The 16,715-nt window shown below is 34.0% G+C and overlaps 2 protein-coding genes across 2 annotated transcripts; both read right to left on the bottom strand.

The window, feature by feature from the left end:
* Nucleotides 1-7,345: 7,345 nt before the first annotated feature.
* LOC105958604 (cytosolic sulfotransferase 15) lies at nt 7,346-8,311 on the bottom strand. The gene has a single exon (XM_012982603.1). The coding sequence runs from the start codon at nt 8,309-8,311 to the stop codon at nt 7,346-7,348; it is 966 nt and encodes a 321-aa protein (XP_012838057.1).
* Nucleotides 8,312-13,994: 5,683 nt separating this feature from the next.
* Nucleotides 13,995-15,278, bottom strand: LOC105958612 (cytosolic sulfotransferase 15). Its single transcript, XM_012982612.2, has one exon. The coding sequence runs from the start codon at nt 15,166-15,168 to the stop codon at nt 14,185-14,187; it is 984 nt and encodes a 327-aa protein (XP_012838066.1). The 5' UTR covers nt 15,169-15,278; the 3' UTR covers nt 13,995-14,184.
* Nucleotides 15,279-16,715: the final 1,437 nt, after the last annotated feature.

Raw genomic sequence — 16,715 nt, 5'->3', positions numbered from 1 at the left:
ACCACAATCTGATATATATAAGCCAAAAAACACATATATCGATCATCTTGCTTTAAAATGTGGAGTTCGAATGGGATAAAGCGGGTACAAAAGTTATAATATTCCATATAATCTCAAAGATTTCACTAAATCTGAAACTGTAAAGGTAGATGTGTAAGAAGATTTATAGTTGATGGGCTATTGTAATTACCCAAATAGAAGGGGGTTTTTCGTAATTTGACCATACCTCAGGGTTGTTGTAATTTCCACTAAAATATAAGATATTGGTGGTGGTGTGAAGATATTTTAGTTGACTATTAAGCAAATTTCCCATAAATTAAGGATCGGTAGGTAGTATATAATAGAGATTTATATTGTATTCTTTATTGTACACTTGTACATGTGGGAATATATAATTTCCTTTGACTCTATAATCCGTAAACAATGTAATCAGGGGCGATGAGCTAAAAGATTTTGGTTTTAAGGGTATTGTAATAAGATAAAATAAAATAAGTAAATGTTTTATTTGCATTAACAAGAAATTCCCTGAATCAAATGAGTATTTGTATAAAATATAGTTTTTTCTATAAACAAGATTACAAAACCATAATTCTACATAATCAGCAGTGTTCAAAATATCGGTCGTGGCGGTCGATATATCGGCCGCCATATCGGTGGCGGTCATAAACCTTTACGATATTTGTGTGGCGGTTTTGAAAACCGATTTTTGACGGTAAGGCGGTTTGTGGCGGATCAGTGGCGGGTCAAACCCATATATCGGGTCAAGCTTCGAGTGATATAACGAAAATAGAGTTTTTATTTTTTATTTTTTTCAATTCCAACCCATTATCTCTTTCAATCAAAACCAAACTCATCAACTCCATAAAAGAACCTGGCCTAAACAAAAACACAAAACAATCGACACACCGCGGCCGCATTCTTCTCTATCTCACTGAGTTCGAATTTGAACCTAATGGTGTACAAGTGTTGGAAGGATATGGAGAAGAAGAATCAGAAATCTCAGTAGTGATCTAATGAACATAGTTTATGTTAATTGTTTTTTCTGTTTTGTTTATGTTAATTGTTTTTTTGAAGGACCTAATGAAGTAATGATACATGTTTGCAATGCAAAAGCATAATTTTGAATGCACAAAATTTGCGTTATGTTTGTATTTATTAAGAATCTTTATTGTATTATGATCTTATTATTGTTAAACTTTTGTTGCGTGATTATAATATATAAACGATGGGGAGAGAATCATGTTTAATTAATTTTTTTTACACGTTTTTAAGTATTTACAAATAATATTTAGAAATATGTTACACTGAATCTAAAAATCGATTTATTTCTAATTGAAAAGCAAAATATCTTCAAAGCAAAATAAAAAAGATAAGTTTGTACTTTGAGGATTTCATATTTGTCCCTTAAATTTGTTGTGTGAATGAGAATGCTAATGTTGAAAAAAAACAATTGTTTCGACACTGTTGAATGACCACCTCAACCAAAAGTTAGTGAAATGTATTATTTAATATTAATATCTTCAACATGCCCCTTCAAGTGCCGGCGAATTACATTTGAAGCCGGCACTTAAAATTAACCCCGACTATCCTCAGGTGGAGGGATCCAGTGTAGCCGAGGTGCAAGATTCTTGGGTATGCTTGGTTCGTTGAATGCATGCAGCTCGAAAAATATTAGTGTTGTTGGGATAGTAGACTAGAAGTTTCACTTTTAACTACATAATTTTGTTATTTATAAAAGGGTAAATAACATTTTACCACCTGTACTTTGTCCGTTTTTGTAATTGCCACCTTAACAAAAAAAAAATTGCACGAACACGCCCAAACTCCTTATTTCGAGCCACTTAACCACCAACATGCCGAATAAATAAAACTATGGAAAAAATATGTTGAAAAAAACTACGAAGAAGTCAAAATTAAAATCATATAAAAATGTAAGAAAAAAGTCAATGCCGTAACATGCGATGAACATTGACTGACTTGCAATCGACCGCGACAACATTCAAAATTGGGTTAAAATTGATGAATTGGTGACAACCATCGTAAATTTAGTGCCCTTAAATAAATAACTTTGCAATAAAACTTAGAGTTTCCTTTATTAGTAATAATGTGAAAAGAATAGGTTACTTTGCAAAAATAATAAAAAAAAAATGGGTAAATTACAATCACCCCTAATGTATATGGTAAATTTCTGAGAAAAGTCCTTTTAATTTGTTTGGATAATTACATCTACACCACAACAATGATTTTTTCTTACACCTCCACCCTTATGGTGTCAAATTCAACATAATTATCTAGATTTCGTGGAATGTGTTCTAGTTTGTACTCGTTTTGTGTAAAATACAGTTTCTGATGCACCACAATCTGATACATACAAGCCAAAAAATACATATTATGATCATCTTGCTTCAAAATGTGGAGTTCAAATGGAATAAACGGGTACAAAAGTAATAATATTCCATATAATATCGAAGATTCAACTAAATTTTAAACCGCAAGGGTAGACGTGTAAGAAGATTTATAGTTGAGGAGGTGGTTGTAATTACCCAAACAGGAGGGGCGTTTTCGTAATTTAACTATACATTAGGAGTGGTTGTAATTTATTCTAAAAAAATTAGATGCCCCTCTTTTATTTAATAAGACCTTGTACCAAGTTACCACCTCCGAAATCATTGAGCTATACACATGCATGTGAGCTAGTGTCATTTGCCCTTAATTATAACACTACATGTATGGTAAAGTATATATTCATTGAACATATATTGGTTCGTAGGTGAGACTCTACCATTCTCCCTATTTTAAACTACAGTTGCAGACTAAACGACAACATCATTCTATTTTTCAATTATATTGTCTATGAACGTGAAACTACATATTAAATATGTATTTAATTAATATATGTTTCATAGGTCGATATAAAAATATACATTCATTTTATATATTGGGCAAATGGCAAAAAGGCCCATCACATGGGACTTAAATGCATTTAAGTCCAAAAAAAAAAACAGTCTCTCAATTAAGCCCATCCCCATGTTTTTAGTCTAAAATACCCTCAATAATATAATTCTTAACAATTCCACCCATTATGCTCTAACTTCCTTAATATTACACATTGACCCCGGATTTAAACAAATATATCATATTAACCCCCAAAACTTTTTTTTTTCAGAAAATAATTTTTTTTCTGAAATGTTTTTTTTCCGGCCAGATTCCGGCATTGACTTTTTTTTTTTTTTGAAATTTTTTTTTTCCTGAATTTTTTTCCGGCCGGTCAACCACCGTTGACCGCCGGTCCCCGGCGTTGACTTTTTTTTTTTTTTTTTTTTTTGAAATTGTTTTTTCTTAGAAAAAAATATTTTAATTAATATTACTGTCTTGACTACTAAATTACTGTCTCTGACAGTAATATTACTGTTTGGGACAGTAATATTATGAATATTATTTTTCCGAACAATAATATTATTAATATTATTGTCTAAGACAGTTAAATTACTGTCTCCGACAGTAATTTAACATCCAAGACAGTAATATTAATTAAAATTATTTTTTTTGTAAGGAAAAAAAAAAAAAAAGTCAATTAACAGTTAAATTACTGTCTCCGACAGTTAAATAACTGCTGGAGACAGTAATTTAGCAACGAATACAGTAATATTAATTAAAAATATTTTTTTCAAGAATAAAAAAGTCAATTAACAGTTAAATTACTGTCTCCGACAGTTAAATAACTGCTGGAGACAGTAATTTAGCAACGAATACAGTAATATTAATTAAAAATATTTTTTTAAGAATAAAAAAGTCAATTACAGTTAAATTACTGTCTCCGACAGTTAAATAACTGCTGGAGACAGTAATTTAGCAACGAATACAGTAATATTAATTAAAATATTTTTGAAGAAAAAAAAAACATGCAATTAACAGTTAAATTACTGTTTCCGACAGTTAAATAGCTGTCGGAGACAGTAATTTAGCAGCCAAGACAGTAAAATTAATTAAAATATTTTTTTTAAGAAAAAACAAAATTATTAAAAAAAAAAAAAAAAAGTCAACGCCGGAGACCCGGCGGTCAACGGCCGTTGACCGGCCGGAAAAAATTTTCAGGAAAACAAAAATTCAAAAAAAAAAAAAAAAATAGTCAACGCCGGAGACCGGCGGTCTCCGGCGGTCAACGCCGGAATCCGGCCGGAAAAAAAATATTTCAGAAAAAAAATTTATTTTCTGAAAAAAAAAAGGTTTTGGGGGTTAATGTGATATATTTGTTTAAATCCGGGGTCAATGTGTAATATTTAAGAAGTTAGAGCATAATGGGTGGAATTGATAAGAATTAGGGTTAAAATTGGGGTCAAAATTGAAATTATGGTTAAAATTGGTTAATTGATGAAATTGGGCTAAATTGGGGAGTAAATCATGAAATTGAAGTTGAATTGGGTTTCAATGAATTGGGGGTAATTTTGGTATATATAAAGGAATTTTCCTTATTTGCAAATAAGTTTGAATGGGGTGGATTTATTTGAAAGACAAACTCTTTTAATTAAGTGCTCTTGTCATGGGCTTTTTTGTGATTACCCCTTATATATTATGCCAACTTGTGCCAAATTGTTCAAAAACTAGCAAATAATTCAACTTGTCACCCACTCTGATCTCTATCTATAATTTACATCTTTATATCTTATATGACATATATATCATCATTTTATATTATGCTATCATTATGTTTTGCACAACTTGTTTGATTTTAAATATACCCCATGAGGCCATGACAATGCACCTATATGTTTAACCGCGTGTTCATTTATTAATAGAAAATAAAAATTATATATATATATATATATATATATATATATATATATATATATATATATATATATATATATATATATAACTGAAATGATTTGTGTAGGTACCTTTTAAATTTGCAGGCACTTTTTTTTTTACCATTCTTTAAAAATCAATAGATAAAAACTCTCACAAACTCTCTCAAGCTTTAAGAGTTCGGTTTCAGATCCCGACCGAGACGACATCGCAGGTAATTTCTCAATTTTTTTAATTGTTTCGTTACGTAGATTATGATTATTGATTTTATTTTTTAAAATAACGCCTCTGGCAGTATTAGCGTGATTCTACGCGAGCACAACGACATTTTTCGTGTAGAACCACACGAGAAGATGAACATTTGTTTGTTTGTTTGTTTATTTTTTAAATTGAATAAATGCGTATTTGTTTAGCAAAATCCAAGAAAATAACTGCCTTAATTTGAAAGGAGATTAATGCCTTAGCAAATTGGCCTTTTTATAAAACTCCATAAGGTCAACTTATTAAATTCACAAGTACAATGTATTATCTCAATTTAAAACTCATTGAATACTATTATAATCTGAAATCTTAAATGTTAGATTAAATTTCAATATGGGGCTCTTTGAGAAAATTCTCTTACTACTTTTTTTAATGGAAGGAGGCCTAAAATATTTTAGTCCATTTGAGAAAAGCCTACACCCATTTTCAGCCATTATATTTTCCAACTTTTTCGCCCGCCACATCATCACTGGGTCACGCGCTCAGCGGTTTTTTTTTTTCCGTTTTTTTTCCCGTCTTTTCTGTATCAGTTTCCTTAATCGACTATGAAGCATCGTCGATTAGCCTTAATCGACTATGCTTCATAGTCCATTAAAGAAATTATTTAATTTTTTTTATTTATTTTTTATTTTTAATTTTTTTTTCTATATCGGGTATATTATCGACTATGATGTGAAGCATAATCGATTAAAAATCTGCTACTAAAAATAACAAATCTCAACTGCGAAAAAAATACAAAATCAACTATATATTACAAAAACAAAAAATATACAAATATTATAAATGATTTATACAATTGGAATCAAAAAACAAAAAGTTAAGAAAAAATAAAAAAAGTTGGAGTCGATCAACCTTTATCGACTGCCAGAGCATAGTCGATTAGCTTAATCGACTGCCAGATCATAGTCAATTAGCTTAATCGACTAAGAACATGTACATAGTCGATTAAGATTTCAGCATGCGCGAAATTATCTACCGGCGCCGTCCTCTGCCTGATCCACTAAAAAACCCAAAATCTACATTCCCATTGTCACCACACTGCCGCCACAACAGACCATCACCACCTTACTTTGACATTATGACGGTTTTTTATTACAAATAAATAAATAAAATCACAACTCGCACCACCAACCAAAGCAGAACCACCACCCATCAAAATCAGATTCCGGCGACAAATCGACAATCTTATCTCTATTCGCCTCCGATGTAGCATTCCTGGCATTCGAATTCAGAATTGCTATCAAAATCATTTATAATGTTTGATGGGTGCTTCATCTTCTTTCTTTCTCCATCTCCCGGCGGCGGCGGCGACAGTGGCGGAGAAGTTACGGAGAAAACAGAGAAAAAAAACAAAGAAGAAGAGAAACGTTGGAGCGTGAAAACGGCGGATGAAAAAAATAAAACTAAGATTAGGGTTTTGAAAGAGTATAATAGACAATTAATGGTAATTTTGGAATTATGAAAATATCACATGAGTGGAATATTAGCTAAGGGGGTTTTCTCTAATTATTATTGGGATGCGGTGTTTTCTTGACTCATTTTCCTAGATGGGGGTTCTTGCTAATTATCCCTTTTAATTCTCTAATTGACTTTTGTTTTTTTTTTTTTCTTAAAAAAATTATTTTAATTAATATTAATGCATTGGCTGCTAAATTACTGTCCAACAGTAAATTTAACTGTCTCAGACAATAATATTAATAATATTACTGTTCGGGAAAATAATATTCATAATATTACTGTCCCAAACAGTATTACTGTCTGAGACAGTAATTTAGTAGTCAAGATAGTAATATTAATTAAAAAAAAAAATTTCTAAGAAAAAAAAATGCAAAAAAAAAAAAAAAAGTCAACGCCGGAGACTGGCGGTCAACGGTGGTTGACCGGCCGGAAAAAAATTCAGGAAAAAATAAAATTTCAAAAGAAAAAAAAAGGTCAACGCCGGAATCTGGTCGGAAAAAACAATTTGGAGAGTTAATGTGATATATTTATTTAAATCCGGGGTCAATGTGTAATATTAAGAAAGTTAGAACATAATGGGCGGAATTGATAAAAATTATATTATAGAGGATATTTTAGACTAAAGACATGGGGATAAGTTTAATTGACATTTGCCCTTTAATAATACCATTTTGATTCATAAACACAAATCTGGAAACAGAAAGAACCCAAATCACGAATTGGGGTTCGTTTATTTGTTGATGCAACACACACTGAAAACATAAATACAAACAACAATATAAATTAAAGTACATATGATCTTCATCTTCACAGCTCGCTCTTAGGAGTTGATGTTTAGTGTTAAACCAGAGCCCTGAAGTTTACTCTTGATCACCTTCTCCATTCTTTCAGCCATGGCGGGAGTAAGATAATTAGCCCAATCCCCAACTTCTCCTTTCCTAAAGTAAGAACTGTTCTTCACTATTCCATTAACAGAATATCCATTCTTGTTCACCTCCAAATTCTTGAGGTTATCGAAGCTGCAAACCCTAGATATTTTCTCCACCAAACCCCGTTCTTCTTCCTCCAGAGAGAAAGGGCACCCCATAAACTCGGCAATCTTCCTTACATGAAGGGCAATATCGTCTTTCAAATCCTCATACTTGAGGAACAACACCTTGTCAGCATTCTTCAAGTGGGCATCCCAGTATCCAATCATATGCTCGCTAAACGGGCCGAACGGATGGACCCCATCGCAAAACATGTCGAAAGCCCCGTCCAACTCAAGCGGGCCGGCATGGTGGTCTTCTTCCCCGAACTTGTTTTGGAGAGAGAAATGGCGGAACGAGATGAACTGGTCCAAAGGGTTTCTGCAGATGTAGATAATCTTGCATTCGGATTTAGAGATGGAACTTGGAAGGGCATCGAAAGGCACGTGGGTCGCAAAGATTCTTGTAGTACTAAATTCTTGATTTTCGAGATCGGGATTTTCTTGATTTAGATAAAGATTTAGCTCGAGAAAAGGGACGACTTTGTGAGGGTTGCTAGTGAGTAGAGGGCTTTGAGTATCGATGTTGGGGTAAATATTGCGATTAGCGAGAGAAAAGGTGAGGGCTTTCAACCAGGTGGTTCCTGATTTAGGAAGTGAGGAAAGTATTAAGTCGGAAGCTTTTGCTTTGAAGTGCTTTTGAGCGGATAAAACTAGTCGGAAAAACGGCAACGGACACCAAAACCCTTGGTATTTGACAAGCCGCCGCCCGTCCCAATTTGTCCGCTGCTCGGATTTTTGGAGCTCATCTTCTTCCATTAAATTTGGGATTTTCGTTTTCCTTTTTTTTTTCTTTCTTTCAGGGAAATGTTGTCTAGCTATTGATTGGATTATTATGTATTAGTATCATGTATCGGCTGTGCGTGGTTGTGGGCTGGCCAAATTTAAATAACAAAGTCATGCCAGCTAATAATGTACCAACTACGTAGAAGAGGTGGGGTTTATTTAATAATAAATAAAATATAAGAAGATAAGATATTTCCCATAAACTAAGGATTTGGAGTTTAAAATAATCTGATTTGTATTGTATTATTGCACGTGGTAATCGATCGATATACGTGGGAATATATAATATCCATGACTCTTTACTCTATAGTCTATACATAATGATGTAGTGGTTCTCTTATTTATTTGTTCTCTACAGATGGACTTTGTAGTATGGGCAATAATTACATAAAGAGAAAAAAATTCATGAATCTAAGGTAAATTTACAGAGAAAACCCTCAAGTATTCATAATTACAAAAACCCCTCCGAATTTTGTTGTCGTCGTACATAGTTTGATCCATTACGGTGTGAATTTTGATAGAATTTTTTTATTTAAAGGAATATTTTGTAAAAAGAGGTTTTAGTTTAATTTACACTTAGGGGTAATTAACGTAATAATATTATTTAATGAGAGGGTTAATTAATATATATATATATATATATATATATATATATATATATATATATATATATATATATATATATATATATATATATATATATATATATATATATATGGGGGTAAATTACAACCACCCCGAGGTATGGTCAAATTACGCAAAACCCCCTCTTGTTTGGATAATTACAACCACCCCTTCAACTCCTTAAATTTAGTGGAATATTCGAGATTATATTATATGAAATATTATCATTTTTGTACCTGTTTTATCCCATTTGAACTCTACATTTCGAAGCAAGATGATCATAATATGTGTTTTTTGGCTTCTATATATCAGATTGTGGTGCATCAGAAACTGTATTTGTACACAAAACGAGTACAAACTAGAGCATATTCCACGAAATCTAGATGATTATGTTGAATTTGACACCATAAGGGTGGAGGTGGAAGAAAAAATCATAGTTGAGGGGGTAGATGTAATTATCCAAACAAGAGGGTTTTTTTTTGTAAATTGACCATACCTTAGGGGTGTTTGTAATAATAATAATAAAATCTGATCCCTTTGTACTAGCCGTTGTGTATGAGGAGATTTTTTTTAATTTTATCGATCATTTAAGAAGTGTTAGTTGTGATTTTTTGAGTGTTTGTCTGTTTGACCTTATTACATATATTACAAATTATTTTTATACACTATATGTACCTCCTCTATTAAAAATATCAAGTCTTAATAGTGAATAATTAATTCTTACAAAAAAATAAAAAAAAATAAAAAAAAAAATACTCATTGTTGTTAAACAATTTTTTTGGTTTTCATCGATCTTAGAATTAAGACTGAATTTGGTTCCACTGCTGCATATGCGATTTGGGTTGTTGAGGCGGAAGTTCAGAAAATACTCATTGTTGTTATTTCAGCTCTTAGTCGTGAATTTACCAATTCATTATCGGACGATGGTGCAAACATGTTTTGACCATCTTAACCGATTTGGATCATGGTTGGAAAAGTTGCTTTTCGGTTTTTGCATAAGGGGTTTAGTGGAATGTTTATAATCACTATTTAACTAACTCACTAACCCATTTTTTAGAGCTAATAGCACAGACCCCCCTGTGTTATTTCTAATTGGCATAAAAGCCCTCGTGATAAAATAATTAGCAAATACCCCCTTATGTTTGGTTTTGTATAGCACACAACCCTTTTTATCAGATTTAGTTGTTGACTTAAATGAAATGACAAAATTAACCTTGCAATATACCGAAAATCCAATTGAAAATTCGTGAAAAAAAAAAACAAGAAATATGGAGAAGAGTCTTCCTGTCCCCGTTGACCCACCCCCACCCAAAATAATTCTTCTTCAACAATCAGCAAATAAGCCATTTTTGTTGTTCCCCTTCTTCCTTCAATCTTCCACCACCATACCCAACCTCCATTACCTCCACCCACCGCCGCCGCCGCCGCCGCCCCATACTCTGCCGGTGTTAGCCGTCACCACCATACCCAACCGCCATTACCGCCGCTGCCCCCGCCCCATACTCTGCCGCCATACGCTGCCCCCGTCACCATACCCACCCGCCGCCGTCGCCCCATACTCAACATGCTCGTGCCCCTTCTTCGTCGACGGAACTGTGGAATATGTCGCCGGTTGAAGTGGTCGGAGTTTCTCGAGAGAGATGGAACAGAGGAAAGGCAGATTTGGGAGTGGGTTGTTTTGGTGAGGTACCTTCCAAACATTTTGCAGGAAAAAAAATATATTTGCAAAGGGGGCACCATCAGGAAGCATTGTGTGTGTGTTTTGCGTGAAAATTGTGGAGAGTTTGATTGGGGATGAGATGATTTGGAGAGAGGGCGTTTTAGAAATTGTTAAGGGCTCAATTGAAAATTCTTAAAGTTTCAATTTGGGGTTATGAAAATTTTGGGGCCAATATGTAATTTTCCACTTTTTATTTAAAGGGTATTTATATGTTTTCAGGTCAAAATATGCAGCCCAGCCGCACAATGTGCGCGTGTAGAACAAGATAAGATGTTAGGGGCCTTATTGGCTTTGACTAACTTTCATAGGCGGGTCCTTGCTAATTTTTTTAACACGAGGGGTTTTCAGCAATTAAAGATTACACAAGGGTGGTTCTTGCAAAAAACCCCATTTTTTATTGTATGTTTTTAGGTTTCCTTACAGGCCATGTACGCAAGGTGTATAAAGTCTATAAATAACCGCTCAATCAATCATTTGAAATGTGGAGTTTCGAGAGAAGAAGAGTTGAGAGCATGGTTCGCCGGAACGGCCAGAACGTAACGGGAACGGTGCCCTCCGTTCCCGAAACCATAACCAACCGTTCCACAACGAAAAACGTTGCCAAAAGGGCAAAAAACGGCCGGAACATTGGGACATAGCAACAAAACGGATGGTCGCGGCTGTCACACGTACCGAAATGGTCTGGAACAACATGAATCGTCATAATTTACTTCTTCATATCTGCAAGGACGATTTAGGGATCTCAAACTAGAGTTTTAAGTTTTCACTTTTAATTAAAATTTTAAAAAAATTACAATTAGCTCCAACACTTTAAATGTATTGATTTGGGGCTAGGGAATGACGTGTCATGATTATGAGTGGAACCGGCAATTGAGCCGGGCCTACACGAAGCCCGATAGCTCGGCCCGATTTTATTTGAGCCGAGCCCGATTAATTGTGAGCCGGGCCGAATTTGAGCCGTTTCATTAAACCCAATTAAATTATGAGCCGAGTTTGAGTTTAGCATGGCTCAGCCCGAATAAAGTCCGAATATATATATATATATATATATATATATATATATTTCATGAATCAAGATTTTCGAAAAGAGATAGGAGGACATTTATCATTGCTTTTAGTTATTTTATTTTATGTTTTTTTATATTTTGGACTCGGATGCATTTTTTCATATAATTAATTAATGATTAAATATTTGCAACAATAACCTTCATTTGTTTTAATGAACAGTAGACTATGGTTTTTTTTTTTAGCCTATTTTGATTTTCAATGAATATTCTAAATTTTCTCTTAGACTGTGAAGCTTTTTTTTCTTTCACACGTCCGACTACAAAGTTGTAAAATATGTAATTTATTTATTGCCCGATATAAGCCCGATATAAACCCGAAACCCGAAAAAATACGTGAGCCGAGTTTGAGCCTATAGGCATGAGGCCCGATGGTATTTGAGCTTGAGCCTATAATATTGAGGCCCGATGGTATATGAGCTTGAGCCGACCCAGGCTCGGCTCACACGGCCCGATTGCCAGCCCTAAATTTATGAGTAGGTTTTTTAAGTTTTCAAAATTTGCAATTTAGTCATATTTTTTTTTATTTCTCTTAAAGTAAAGAGATAATTTCATAACTTACATTTTCACCCTTAATTCTACTTCTCAAGGTTTTAAAACTTGTTCTAAAATTAAAATAGGAGTTTTAAGGATAGCTTGTATATTATTCTACTATAATATTAATACTAAAAATTTATTTGACATTAATTCTAATTTTTCGCATTTTAATTATAATTTGTCCGTTCCGGTCGCGACGCAGCCGTGACATTGCAATGGAACTAGAACGGCGATGTCCGCGACGACCGACCGCGACGTTCCGGCGAACCATAATTGAGAGCTGATAGATATTGAGTACTGTGAAGAATGTTGAACACAACCAGAAAAATACATTATATTGCTATGTTTTTTTGTATTCACTACATTATCTGAGTCTGTTTATATTCTTTTGTACTAAGAACTTGGTTTCTATGTCTTGAGTCTTGTTAGGAATTCAATCCAGAAGATCTGGGCAATAGGTGTATGAATTGACCATTGCGAGATCAGTTCATATATGAAAGGGAAGAGCTCTCATATCTTCATTTTTATTCTTATAATACTGGGTAAACTGCATAAAAATCCCTCGTGTTATGAAAAACATGCACAAAATTTCTCTGTCTTAATTTTATTGCGTGGAATCCCACTTTGTTTTATTCTACCTTGTATGAAATATCCCATTTCGTTAACAATTAACACCGTTAACTATTTAGGAGATTGCATGCAAGTTTTTCATAACACAAGGGAGTTTGGTGCATGATTTTTTTCAATATATGGGGGATTTATGCGAAATTGAAATTAAATTGGGGTTACAACTAGGAATTAGATTTAAAGGTTTGGGGGTAATTTTGTCATATACATTAATTTTGTCTTTATTTATAATACATATTAAAGAGATTAACTTATTGGCGAAAGAAATATAACCCATGAACCTAGAATAACAAAGATGGTTGGTCAGGGACTTATTGATAAGAACCCCTTTTATTACTATTATTACGGTCATTAATATTCTTAATTTTAACGAAATTAAGGCTCTGAATAGTTTATGAATTTCAAAATAATGAAAATGAAAATGCAAAGGAAAAAAAAAAATCAATAACTTTTAAAAATCCAATTGTGTTTGGAACCTAAGCAAAATGGTGATGAAAATGACTTTCTCAAAAATCCCCTTCCTTGATTTTGTTTAGGTCCTAGAAAAATTGATGAAGAAAATGTCAAGTAAAATAAAAATAACAATAAATCATTATTAAAAAATAAATTAAATTTAAAAACAAAAATTATCTCAAATACTTGCTGAATTAGGTGAAGTGGTGAGGGGATGGTGGTTATCGTCTTGGTTGCTTTCTAGTTTCTCCGGTGGATGACTTGTGGCGGTGGTTTGGCAAGCTTATTGTCCTTTTTGGTTCCTCGAGTGGAGTTAGTGGCGGCATCGGCGGCGGAGGGCAATGATAGTAGATGCAGCCATGCAGGGATAGGGATGGGGTATCGGGAGTCTGAGAGAGCCGATGAAATTTTACATTGTCTTTTCTTCAATTTTTTTTAGGAAAACGACTTTTCCTTATTTTAAGTTCAAAATATTTTCACCTTTTTCCCCAATTTACACTACATACCATTTTACCTCTCAACCAAACAAGTAAAACATTTTACTTAGTTTTTTCACCTTTTTACCACTTATTTTACGCAAACGAGTCAGAGCCTAAAAGATTGGGACTAGTAAAAACTATAGTTCAACATATTGAATCCGGAAACAAGAAAGAACCCATGATATATAGGGTTCGTTTATTTGTAATGAACACACACACACACACTGAAAACATAAATACAAACAACACTGTAAATTACAATACATGATAGAGAGAATTAAAAGCATATAGTTCAATATATATAGTAGCTTAATTAATTAATCTTCATCTTCATCTTCATCTTCAGGTAGCTTTTTGGTGTTGATGTGTACGTAGTGTTAAACCAGAGCCCTCAAGTTTAGTGTTGATCAACTTGTCCATTCTTTCAGCCATGGCGGGAGTAAGATGATTCGCCCAATCACCAACTTCTCCTTTCCTAAAGAATGAACTGTTCTTCACTCTACCATTAAAAGACCCACTCTTGTTCACCTCCAAATTCTTGAGGTTATCGAAGCTGCAAACCCTACATATTTCCTCCACCAAACCCCGTTCTTCTTCCTCCTGAGAGAAAGGGCACCCCATAAACTCGGCAATCTTCCTTACATGAAGGCCGATGTCGTCTTTCAAATCCTCGTACTTGAGGAACAACACCTTGTCGGGATTCTTCAAGTGCGCATCCCAGTATCCAGTTATATGCTCGTAAAACGGGCCGTACAGATGGACCCCGTCGCAGAACATGTCGAAAGCCTCGTCCAACTCAACAGGGCCCCCATGGCGATCTTCTTCTCCGAACTTGTTGTCGAGCGAGAAATGGCGGAACGAGATGAACTGGTCCATAGGGTTTCTGCAGATGTAGATAATCTTGCACCCGGATTTAGGGATGGAATTGGGGAGGGCATGGAAAGGCATGTGTGTCGAAAAGATCCTCGGAGCGCTAGTTTGTTCGAGATCGGGATTTTCTTGGTTTAGATAAAGGTTTAGCTCGAGATGAGGGACGACTTTGTGAGGATTGCTAGTGAGCAAAGGGCTAATTTGAGTAGTATCGATGTTGCTCATGTAAGTACTGCGATTAGCGACGGAAAAAGCGAGGGCTTTCAACCAGGTGGTTCCAGATTTAGGAAGTGACGAAAGTATAATGTCGGAATCTTTTGCTTTGAAGTACTTTTGAGCGGATAGCGCTGCTCGGAAAAAAGGCAGCGGGCACCAAAACCCTTGGTATTTGACGATCCGCCAGCCGTCCCAGTTTGTTCGCTGCTCGAGTTTTTCGAGCTGATCGTCGTCGTCCATAGTCGTCGACTTACCAAGTAGGGGTTTAATTTAATTTATAAAAGATAAGAAGATGGTGGTTGTGAGAGTGAGAAGATTTTCTCCCTTCAGAACTATTATTAATACTAATCAGATTTCCCATAATTTCAAGACGGGTAGGTACATATAATAATCTGATTTCGACATAATATATATTATTGTACCCGACACAATAATTAATCAATACAACTGTCTTATTTATTATTTTTCTCTATACACACTAGGCCAAAATTGCACTCTGGCGACGATTTTATTTGCGACGATTCATGTTTCGTCGCAGTATTGCGACGTTATTGTACCCAAAACGTCGCAATCAGTTTAAGATCCAATTTAACTTCAAACATATGCGACGATTCTCCGTAATCGTCGCAATTGAACGACGAAAATTAAAAATCGTCGCAACAGTTAATAACAAAAAAATTACATACATCAGTTGCGACGATAATAATCAAAACGACGCAATAAATAAGATTTCAACATTTATAAAATTAAATAATTGCGACGAAACTAGAAATACGTCGCAAGTTGCTCCGTAAAATTAATTTTTGACACGATTGCGACGAAACTAGATAATCGTTGCAGAGAGAAGATTAAAATTTTATTTTATTAAGCATAAGTTTGCGACGATTTCGACAGTAACGTCGCATATCTTCCCAATTCAGAAATTCTTGTGTCGAAAATGAATACGTCGCATATTAAAATCAAAATTTTAGATAAATAAAAAATACGATTGCGACGAAACATAGAATCGTCGCACGAAATAGATTAAAATATTAATTTTGTAATTATATGTTTGCGACGATTCATAAAGTAACGTCGTATAAGTATTAAATTGAAGAACTCAGGCGTCGAAAATTAAAACGTCGCATCCGATAATCAATATTTTATATAAATTTAAAACACAATTGCGACGAATATAATCTAAAAGTTGCAACTCCCGACCAACTTCCTATTTCTGTAAGCACAATATTTTTAATACTTCAATTTTAGTATCTCAATTATCCATGTTTGCTCTTATTGTTGAATGCTAAGTTGGGATTTATTTCAAAATTTATGTATTAATGGCGTAGTTCCGATCTATTATTTGATTGTACATTGATATGTTGATATGCAAGCACAATATTGATATGTTGAATTAGTAGTTGATATATATGGATTTATGTATTTTTTGGATATATTGGTTATTGTATATTGATACGGGTATTTTTTTGTATGTTTGTATTTTAGTCGTTATGCCGCCGAAATTTGGGTTTAACTTGTGCACTTAAGTTGTTTAGGTTGAATTGGAGAAAGTTTATGAAGAGCGTAACTTGGTGGAAGTGACGAAAGTACGGCCAACTCATTAGATTATGAAAGAGTGTTGGTAAAGTCTAAAGGAGTTGGGATTAAACGTGTGGGCGCAAAACAAGGATTAATTCTTGTTTGTCTTACTTGGATTCATGTTTGTGTGCGACTTAATTTTTTTTTCTTATGTACGACTTTATTTTGAGTTTATGTATTTTTTGAATTCATATTTGTGTGTTACCTTA

The sequence above is a fragment of the Erythranthe guttata genome, chromosome 14 (assembly GCF_056151865.1).
Source record: "Erythranthe guttata isolate IM_541 chromosome 14, IM_541, whole genome shotgun sequence".
Classification (NCBI taxonomy): domain Eukaryota; kingdom Viridiplantae; phylum Streptophyta; class Magnoliopsida; order Lamiales; family Phrymaceae; genus Erythranthe; species Erythranthe guttata.
Note: the sequence above shows the minus strand (reverse complement) of the source record. Positions and strands in the feature narration are given on the sequence as shown.

What these genes read in the sequence shown, in the direction of transcription:
- LOC105958604 (XM_012982603.1), bottom strand. Translation starts at nt 8,311, where the DNA reads ATGGAAGAAGATGAGCTCCAAAAATCCGAGCAGCGGACAAATTGGGAC.
- LOC105958612 (XM_012982612.2), bottom strand. Translation starts at nt 15,168, where the DNA reads ATGGACGACGACGATCAGCTCGAAAAACTCGAGCAGCGAACAAACTGG.